Here is a 10,591-nt window from a genome sequence, read left to right on the forward strand (position 1 = left end):
AAAAAAAAAAAAGTATCAATTTTGTGTAAAAGATGACTCTAATACAAACACCACCATTCATTTCAGACTGCACATGGGAATAATACAGAGAAAAAGCATGCTCCATTGTGTAGGAGAAGTACACAAGCCATTTAGGTTTGAAACAAGAGCGACTTACTTCTCACTCATTGTCAGTGTAACATAGTCTGTTACTGCCCGATACACTCGGTCCACTCGGAAACACCGCAGAAGGAGGAGTTTCTGAAAGTCTGTGAGACTGTTTTGGTAGTGCATGGGGAAAGGCATCTGCTCCAGAGCATCTGTATCATACCACTGGCAAGAAAAGGTGAGAGACAATGCAGATTGATCAAATGGATCTATCAATGAAATTACTGGGAAAAGCAAAAATAGTTTGACACAAGAGAAACAAAGAATAAAGTCAATTCACTGCGAAGAAATTTAAAAAGTTTCAGCTTTTTGAGTACAAAGCACTGGGAGAAAGGTTCAGCCTCTACTGCCATACCACCACTATCTACCTCTGGTGTTGTGGGAGGAGGCACTGCTGTCAGAGCAGCCCTCGTGTGATTTAGCAGTACAAAATGACAATGAAATACTGACTGTTGAAATCAACAGCAAAAATTCCACTGACTTGAACAGGGCAAAGAACTCATCAAAGGCATATGACTGGAAAATAAAACACGTACAGTACAGTACAGAAGATTTTGGGGGGGTTGTTATTTCATAACAAGAACCTTAATTCTTCTGCAAATAAGCCAATCACTCAGTTCAAGAAGAAAAGCAATGCCTTGACAGAAAACACCAGTGGTGACATGCCTCCTACAGAGTTCTGTGGCACACTGCATCATACTTGAACATTTAATACCAGAAGAAAAACAAGGAAAGAGAACAGGATTGCAGAAAAGCACGTACATTTTTCCATACATCTGGATTTTTTTCCACATCATCTGGAAGAGATTCAAATTGCTCAGGAAATAGTTCAGACAAGCGAATTAGATCTTCCCAGCCTTGATCTGGAAGCCAAGCATACGGTTTCTTTCGTGCACTCTTCTCCAGGGAAATATTGCCTAGTCACATTCAGAAACTGAAGTGAATGTCCATGTCATAAATTCTCTGGTACATGACCACACATACAGTCCCACCACACAGAGAAACCATTTGGAAATTTGTTTCTGGAAGCACTGTGAGATTAAACTGGTCTGCTGAAGTAAACATAGCATTTTACAAGTGCTTGTAAAAGCCAACGCTCTATCTTTGCACACATTTCTACTTATCAGTAGTTAGAAAATAACTAGAGATTATTTTCTCAGCTAACATTCTCATTATCTGTAGCTAACACAAGATTTGTCAGCATTTATAGTGAAAAGAGATTCACCTCTTCGCTGTTTAACAAAGTGAAAAAATACCAATAGCAAAATCCACAATGGATTTGTAAAACAACATATTTCAGCTGACTTCATGGCTAGCCCTTAGCATGAATCATAGTTAGTCAAAATCTATCTTGGAAGGATCTTCTAGCTACCACCACATATATATTTCTATACAAATATATTCGCATTACCTTTTAAAAAGAAGTCAAGTTCTTCATGGGGAACTCTGCCATCAGCTTGTTCTATCTTCACAGTCATATTAAAGGAGAACAATAACTTGTGCTTCTCAAACAAGCCTATGTTAAAAAGACAATGCTTTCAAAAATCTGCTCCAGTCCCACATGTTTTAGCACCAGTCTTTAAATCTACATCCTGCATCTGGTCACCCCACGAAGATCAAGGTGACTGAAGACAGGGGTTTGGATCAGGCTTACAGAACTACAGACTGAGTACAAGTTTGTCAAAATGGCATCTGTGAGAAATACCCAGGAATGTAAGATCCGTATCTGCAATTAGCCATTTGAAATTGGATTAAGAAAGGTTTTATTTAATTAAGTTGCAGTATGCATACTTCAGATAGAAGGGAGTGATTGTAAACCAGGAACAATGCTGAAAACTCAACATCAGTGAATTTGTTATTGTTTGATAATTTGCCTCTCTAATGCAAACCAGCTGAAAGCTGGCGAACAACAGAGCATCAGCTTGTCATTAAACTGCACTAACCTGTGCAGCCATAGTTATAGGTGTTGAAAGTCAGTGTATCCATGATGTTTTTTAACCTCTTGGGAAGAATAGGACTGGGCATGGATTTCCGAAGAGAGTGTCCAAAAACCTCTAAGAAGGAGACCAGAGAGTACTGGTACATGATGTTGACAACTGCCATTTCAGACAAAACGGAGAACAAAATGGCCCCCCTCCTGGCAGCTGGTCTGTAGCCATCTCGAAGCTGATCAATATCCGCTGCTGTTGTCTCAGCCAGATGAAGTTTTTCAATCACCTAGCCAGTCATTGATTTTATACAGGTATAATTAATGCACTGACATATTAATATACACATATAATTAGTGTACTAAGCTATTTTGAAACAATGATGAACAAATAGGATGTAATAATACTGCAAGTAACAGCATGCATTAAAAGCACACAAACACCAGGAGGCAAGATACTGAAAACTAGTAATGTTCACATATTAGCTTACTTTTAAAAATACCATATTTGTGTAAAAATGCAAGTCATTCATCTTTAAATACTTTAAATACATTAAATTTCTCTCAGGACTCTGTAAAAAGATAAGGCTTTATAGCTTGTGGAGAGGAAAAGACACTAACGAGGCACAGTCCCCATTCAATTGGATACACCTGCATTAAGTCAAAAGAATTGTGCCCTCCCAGTGCCTGCCTCTCACTGTTGACTATGTAGAGAATCTGGGCAAGAAAACCTAAAGAAGCATGAATTTCAAAAATCAAAGGTTAGAATAAATGAGTCCCACTCTGTGTATTTATGGAAATTAAAGGCAGAGATTAGCACAGGATCATAGAAATAGTATAGGGAAGACCCTCTGGAGATATTTACTTCATCTCTTTGTCCAAAACAGGACTACTGCCACCACTAGGGCAAGTCATCTGTGGCTTTGCCCAGCTAAGGCCTGTAAGCCTCCAAGGACAGATACCCTACATCTTCCCTGAGTAACAAATAACTTGAAATTCCATTTCAGATCCACTATGATACAAGACAAAGATTGTTTCAGAGCTGAAAGAAATACATCACCTACTCTTTGTTTTAAAATTGCAAACAACTATTACTTTGGTCCTAATAATGACTTTCCTGAAAATAGGACTATGTTCTCTGATTCAAAACAAATAGTGCAAAAGATACAACACGTTCCTTCTCGAAGCTAAGAACTAGGTTGAAAGGAATGAAGAGTTCTCACAAGAGAAAATGAAACACAGTGAGAAAGAAAGAAGAGATTCAATAAGTGCATATCCTACAAAAAAAAAAAAAAATCAAAACTAACAACCAGCTGGTACCTCAGTAGCTTTGGATTTTGTCTCCTCCATTGTTTGCACCAAGTCTATGTTGTCCAACATGTTTCCTGTGGAAGAAGTCAGTTCCCGAAGGAGAGAGTCTTCCAGATCTTTCAGTAAGTTCTTATTGTCACTCGTCTCCTGGATGAGATGTTCTCTCTGTTCTTCCAATTCCCTTCTTTCAAAACCCGTAATAACACTGAGCAATTGATCCTCTAGGCCCTTCAGCGTAACTAGAGATAAAACACAGATCACAGCCTTTTTTAAAAGAACAAGGACAGCTCTTTAAGACAACTCATTTCACCTTGATCATCTCATAAAACTACAGCAGTGCAACAAAGAGGCTTGGATAATAACTGTATATTAATTGTACCAGTGCATCCTAACCTGACAGGTATAAGACTAGATCTTCGCTTGTGTTTCAGATTAAGAGAGAGAAGTGAGAAGAATTTTATATTAAATCAGATGATAAGTATTAGGGAGACTTTTAAATGTTGAAGTTTTGTTGTTTCAGATAACCACCCAGGCCCCAAACAGCATAATGACTATTTTGTTAATAAACACACTGCTTACCTGTGTAATTGATAACCATAGCTTTCCCAAATACAGCAGGAGAATACTTTGGGTTTGCTAATTTGGTGTTCAGATACAACCTAAAATTACTGTCATAGTCAACCTCTTTGTCACCCAGCACAATGAATTTTCGTCCCTGTGCAACTTTGATATTCTTCTCTAAGACATTGTCTATCACAGGATCAATGTATTCATCAACACCATGCAGCAAGAAAGGATTTCCATACTTTATGGCAAGTTCTAGTTGTTTAAGGAAATCTGGGTCATTGAAGGAAGCCATCTGCAAGAGAATAATGGAAAGATATGAAAACAGAACTTCCAACTACGCTTCTGAATGTGACATTGTCCTACATGAAATTCCATCCTGGAGCTGAGAAAACACGCAAACAACACAGCCTTTTGGTTACATTATTTTGCTTGTACTGAGGCTGGCCAACATCCCAAAAAATCATCAGTCCCCAAAAGGTTAAATCATTGTTTATCTTTACCCTCAGGTTATTTTTTTCTTCTTTCTTCTTAATCCAATTTAAAGCCTGTTGCTGTGGGTCAATACAGAGTGGGAAACGGCTTGCATATGTTGTCAGAATGCCATTCTGGGTGGAGAGCTCATCCGGAGGCAATCCTTGGGAAACCCACCTAGGAAGCAAAGACCAAGCTGGAACAAAAACTTGATGGGAGAGCAGATAATTTCAGTAGTCCATAAAATTATGCAATCTTTCGTGCATACTATTAGAAACACAAGGCAAACATACAGCACATGTGATTGCAAGAGCAGTGTCAAAACTCAGACTGACTCATTGAGACATTTTAACTACACTACTCAAAACTCAGACTGCTGCATTTGGTGAGGAATCACACAGCAGCTGAAATTTGGGTTACTTGGTTATAGATTTAATTGCAAATTTACTGAAGTGAATGAAAAGACTGCTGTTAAGCCTTGGGTGGAATACATACTATAGATAATTAATAGAAAGTATGCAGATAGGTTCAGTGAATGCTCTTGTATTATAAAGAGCAATGGTTTGCTATAACAAATAGCCTCTGTCTACCAGGAAAATCATTGTCTCCTTGCCATCTTTGTGGCATGAAGTAAAACGGTCTTTCCACCTACACTTCAACACACAATGCCAATTTTATGCTACAGATTCAGACCCCCACTTCATGATTTCGCATACAGTAGTCACTAACTTCTTGACTGGACATACCTGCTAACTTCCACCTCGTTAGTCAGGAGGCTTTCTAACCTAAAAGGCTGGCTGAGAGGAATCTCTCGTGAAAGAATGTCTTCTTGCCACACTTGATAAATCATCTCATTACGAAACTCCCAGTTGAATGCTCCTTCATAGCTCAGAAAGGCAGCACAGATTAAACAATCTCCAAGCAACTTCACCTTTCGCATTTTGAGGTCATCTAGTTCCTTTGCCCACCTGACAGAAACATAAGGGGATCCTGAGTGAATCTGTACCAGGGGTGGGGATTCTTTTCCAACTGCTGCTACTTTATCTACTGATTGAGACAACAACATTTACTGTCAGTCGTTGTGATGACACTGAGTAGGATTGAACCATCTTCCTTTTAACCTTAGTAAACTTTTTTGTCCTGCATTAAAAATTGTTATTACTACTTTTCAAGATCTAATGAATATTAGTTAGAATGCATATTAACCCCTAGCAGCAGGGGAAAAAAAAAAAAAATCAGAGAAAGACATTTCCAAAAATATCTCAGTTTGAAAGATTTTATTCCTGGCATATGATCCTCTGAGATCAAGAACATTCCTCTTTGAATCTATGCTTACCTCTTGTTCTCAGATCTCAAGCCAAAGATGAGCTTGTCAGCAGCTTCCAGTCTTCTCTGCATAATCTCTGCTTCTTCTTGTAGCTGTTGCTTTTCTTTTATTGCCTCTTGATATTTGTCCCCCAAAGCTTTAAGCTCATCCTGAATTGTAGATAGCTCTGCGTTTATCTTTTCCAGTTCCCTCTTACTTAAGAAGTAGTTCCGTTCTAGCCTTGCCACCTATATTATGAAGGAAAATATAAAGAATATTATCAGAGTAAAGAGGGGTTTTGGAGAGAAATCTCAAGTTCTTCCTCTGTCTATCTTGTGTATTTTAAAGCATCATTTTAAAGCATCATGGTAATAAATGTGTAAACCAAAATAACTGCCACCATTCCTCATCTGCCTCTCCCCATCCTAAACATTTACCTCATGGTCTGAAACTGCAGTTACAAAGCAGACAAACTTCCTAAAGCAGAGTTCTCACCACATAAGCTATATTAAGCATGTAAGCAGTCCTGCCAACATCAGAGGTCAGCAGGACTATCATCCCAGACAAAAAAGGAGATTTGTCTGCTTAATAACAGTGATATTAAGACCTTAAAAATAGACAGGCCCACCACCTAGTGAATTTACTTTATCAGTAGTCAGCTGCACATAAGCAGATTTTCTGTTAGAAATTTTCCCAGTGTCATCAGATTTCCTTTCATAACACAGCTAAGGTTCCAGTCTTTTTAAAAAATGTTAATTAAAAGGTCTGCACTCAGGGGGCATGGATGTGTGACAGAGCTCTGCTCTGTACAAATGTCATTGCTTTCAAGCATGTTTTCAGTAGACAGCTAAAAACTGCTTTTTTGAGCATGTTAGACTATCAAATTCCACTCGACCCCATTTCTCTCACCTCCTTCCAGCACTGGAGTGGAGGGGAACCCATACCATAGCATGACAGCACAACAGACACAGCACATAATAACTGTACATTCCTCACCCATGCTGCAATATTTCTAAACACCCCTTCTGAAGCACTTCAGAGACTTCACACTATGAAATCACCAAGTGTTATTTTTCTGATGAGCATCATGTTTCATCTTCCTCAGAGTCTGAACTCATGCACTGTACCTTCTCCCTCTTTGGCTTGACTTCTCTAACTACGTCACAGTAGCTCATCACCGCTTCAACAAACTTCAGCATTCCCAGGCCAGCTCTGCTAACAAGTTCCATTTCAGTGAAGGTAGTATTAAGACTCTTTAACACAGCTAAATGGACAAAGATATTGCAAGTGAGTCAAGTTATAGCGCAGAAATCTTTAGAGAAATAAGGTTTCTGTACAGCAATATTGAGCAATACTGTAACAGATAATATGAATCATTTGGCAGAATATAAAAGATTCTGAACTTACGATGAAGGCACTGGGCTATAACTATACAACAATACTGCTAGTGATTTCTCAAGTTCCTACTCAAAAACAAAAAAAAAAAAATAGCACATTCAGTTTTTCAGCATGCCTCATGGTCATGGTTTGTTTTCTCTGCAGCAGTCGGACACCATTTTGTTAAAAGTGCAAAATTCAACTCTTAATGGAACTACTGTAGATCACATCCTTGTGATCATCTGCAAAGCTTCACTCATCAGTTTTATATACAGCTTATCTTCTTTTCACTATGTACAAATCACATCTCAACTGTCACATGATGATCAAGATCATAGTGCTACTTTCTGAATATCCAAAAGCAGAACAGCAGGCCTGCTCCACTGTCCTGCTTGTTTCTTGCCTGCTCCAAAGTGTATGAGGACTGGATGTAACACATAGCAGAAGGTTTTGCACTCTGAAAAATCCAATTACCCAAAAGAGCAACATCTGCAGCAACATAATCAGTGCTAACCCTTAGCACAACATCAATCTCACCCTCCCAAACAGCGCTGAAGGAATTGCCATGGACACGGCTAATGATGCTAACGAGGCGCTACTTTCGTTCCTCGTGAACAGCTCACGGAACCACAGCATTATAGAAACACAGAATCCTTAGAGTTGGAAGGGACACCCCACAGCTTGGTGCCAAATCTGCACTGTCAGTGTCACTGACAAAGATATTAGAGACTAAGCTCCAAAAGTGGAGATGCCGGGGATTGAACCCGGGGCCTCATACATGCAAAGCATGCGCTCTACCACTGAGCTACATCCCCGTTAATAATCTACCTTGGTCAATAATTTACCTCGAACAGATTTCACTTGGCTGTAAGTAATTCCATCAAAATCTAACTCCATCAGAGATCGCAGGAAATTTGCCTCTGACATCATTCCTTTGGCTGTCTTCCAGTTTAATTCCTTGTACCCCCTCATTATAAGAACACATTCCAAAACAGCTTGCACCTGTTTAGGGGGTTTTGCAAAGGATCTAGGAAACAAGTGAAGAAGACGATGAAAACAAAACACAATGCTAGCTCTGTGCTTCCTATCAAGACTGCTAATGAAATATAACAACAGCTATTAAATAAGACATTTTAAACAAAATGAAAAATATAATCCAGCCAAAACAATAAATAATTAGCTAGAAGAGAGCTCAAAACTAGTTGTTGCATTCAAACAATTTGATCAGTAAGAGACTAAGGAATTTCAGCAGTGAAAGGCCTAAAACCATGATCCATATTTTTCCCTCGTGCAATCAAGCAGCTGTTCACTGGGAGGCATAGAACTGAAAGAATCCAGAGATCTACCACAGAAAAGAAACCAGACAAGTGTGACAGGGAATGAAAAGCTCTTACTATTTTGGGAAGAGCAAAGGACTGCATGCACTTTCATACCTGTCCCCAAATACAAAATGTATTACAAAAACAGTAATAGAAGTAATTCAGCAGAAAAGTACATTTTCATGCTATCAAAGCGTCACAGAAAATAGAAAGAACAGGCTTGAGGAGACGTTCTGGGTTAGGAATCAGAGGATTCTGTTGTGACATCTGCACCTGGGAAGCTGCTGTCCTGATCATAACCCACACGCTATGCCCATGAGGAAAGTAAGGCTGACTCTAAAATGGTCTCTCCATGAATTTCCAAGCATTTATGCTATTGTACATCTAAATGAATTACCTGATCTCGGTAACATCAGACTTGTCAAGCTTCTGCAGTTCCAGTTTGGCAGCTTCTAAAACAGGCATGACTTCAGCCAGAGCTGTCTCAGCAGCTTTTTTCTCCATAGCAATAATCTTATTCTGTTCCTGTATCTCTGCAGCTTTTTCTTCAGCCAGTTTTTTCTTCACTTCAGCTAAAAATTGTAAAAGCAGGACCGTAACAGATTATTCAAATTTGTTTGCAGAACATGTACTACGTGCTTTTGGCTCGAAATCAGGAATTACCACCAAATCAGTACCCTCTTATTTATAGCTTGCCAGTGTTTACAGGGCTCCATCCATCACCAGGATGGGAATACCATTAGCATTTCACACAAAGCATAATCTCTTTTCATACTGTGCTTCCCTCTGACTTTCTTCTAAAAACATTTCTGAAACAGAAGATCCCTTTCTTGCTAATGCCTCTTTCCCACTTTACTCCTTATACCTTACGAAGGGAAGACAAGGGCTGGAGAGCATATTATTGAGGTACACAAAGTAAAGTAGACCAAATATATAGGAAAGATCTCAATCTGGTTAGAATGCAGGATCTACTCTTCTAGAAAGATCCTACAACAGCACAGGCAGAACAAGAGGTCATCTCTAAAAGCATCTGAAGCTCTTAAAGTAGCTTCCAACCCAACACAGACTATGCTTAGCCTGAGGGACACTTTAGCAGTTGTAAACTACCTACCCACTTCTGTGTTTGCTGAAATCTCTTTTAACAAAGCCTCACAAGCAGCTGATTTTTCTGCTAGCACGATCTTTTGCTCTGCAAGTTTCTTATTCAGCTCAGCCAACTGCAAACTAGCATCCTTCAGTTTATCCAGGCCCCTGTCCAGCCGTTTGCATTGTACTGGAAAAAAAGTGAGAAATATTAGTGATTCCTTGGTATTATTGCACAGCAGTAGACAATATCACGGAAGGTAGACATGCTTATAGGTGCACTTTGCATCTGAACAACCTCAGTATGACAGGAAAATCACTGTGAAAGATTTTTTATTTCATAAGCCTCCCACACAAGACAGCATTAAAGTCACCTACGCTGGCAATAAGTGGCCCTGCACCTCTACTTGCTTTCACCACTGCACTGTTGATATTTGATGCTCTTTGCATGCCTCAGTACTCACAGAAGTATGATTAAGAACTGCTGTTTGAGGAAGAATGTCAAACCTTGAGTTAGGTTGAACAATCATTAGATCGAATCGCCCTTCCTCAAGCAGAAGAGTGTCTGGTTTGGAAATCCTGGCACAGATTCATTCACAGAAGAATCTGGGGTAAATACAATACTAGACAGAATCCAAACAACCATATGTGGCCAGGATGTCAGACCAACATCGAAACTGGATATTAATAACATTATTTTTGGAGAATGTGGGTAATATTAGGGATCTACACTCATTTTCATCACATTGTACTTTTTCTTTTTTCCCTTTTTTTCCCCCTAAGTATTTAAATCACTTATTAAAAAGGAGAAAACATCCACTCAGTCTTACCTAAAATGAACTCATTTTTCTCCTCAAGCAATTTTGAATACGTATGGATAAAATCAAGGTAATTTTTTGGTGTGACATGGTTGATACGTCTTAATTTCTGCAGAAACCTCTTGCTGAAAATGTCTACAGATTCATGCACCATGACCATGTGCTCAACCACCATCTTGGAGCTCTCTGCTGGAACGCGTGTGTTACCTCCTAAAATTAGTCAGAATTAAAATAAAATAAAATCAATATATGTATTATATATATC

At 39.0% G+C, this 10,591-nt stretch overlaps 1 protein-coding gene and 1 non-coding gene across 2 annotated transcripts in view; both read right to left on the bottom strand.

Annotated features, from left to right (window-relative positions):
* DNAH10 (dynein axonemal heavy chain 10) overlaps positions 1 to 10,591 on the bottom strand; it is a 57,147-nt gene that overhangs the window by 7,215 nt on the left and 39,341 nt on the right. Inside the window, exons 53-66 of the mRNA XM_031555900.1 lie at positions 10,339 to 10,536; positions 9,537 to 9,698; positions 8,823 to 8,997; positions 7,952 to 8,133; positions 6,857 to 6,993; positions 5,760 to 5,977; positions 5,170 to 5,391; positions 4,453 to 4,600; positions 3,965 to 4,244; positions 3,395 to 3,624; positions 2,091 to 2,364; positions 1,559 to 1,663; positions 910 to 1,064; positions 158 to 312 (exon numbers count right to left, since the gene is read on the bottom strand). Coding sequence (XP_031411760.1) covers positions 158 to 312; positions 910 to 1,064; positions 1,559 to 1,663; positions 2,091 to 2,364; positions 3,395 to 3,624; positions 3,965 to 4,244; positions 4,453 to 4,600; positions 5,170 to 5,391; positions 5,760 to 5,977; positions 6,857 to 6,993; positions 7,952 to 8,133; positions 8,823 to 8,997; positions 9,537 to 9,698; positions 10,339 to 10,536 — 2,641 coding nt within the window. The remainder of the gene's footprint in view (positions 1 to 157; positions 313 to 909; positions 1,065 to 1,558; positions 1,664 to 2,090; positions 2,365 to 3,394; positions 3,625 to 3,964; positions 4,245 to 4,452; positions 4,601 to 5,169; positions 5,392 to 5,759; positions 5,978 to 6,856; positions 6,994 to 7,951; positions 8,134 to 8,822; positions 8,998 to 9,536; positions 9,699 to 10,338; positions 10,537 to 10,591) is intronic.
* Positions 7,850 to 7,921, bottom strand: TRNAA-UGC. Its single transcript has one exon. It is a non-coding gene; the product is annotated as a tRNA-Ala (tRNA).

The sequence above is a fragment of the Meleagris gallopavo genome, chromosome 17, assembly GCF_000146605.3.
Source record: "Meleagris gallopavo isolate NT-WF06-2002-E0010 breed Aviagen turkey brand Nicholas breeding stock chromosome 17, Turkey_5.1, whole genome shotgun sequence".
NCBI lineage: Eukaryota > Metazoa > Chordata > Aves > Galliformes > Phasianidae > Meleagris > Meleagris gallopavo.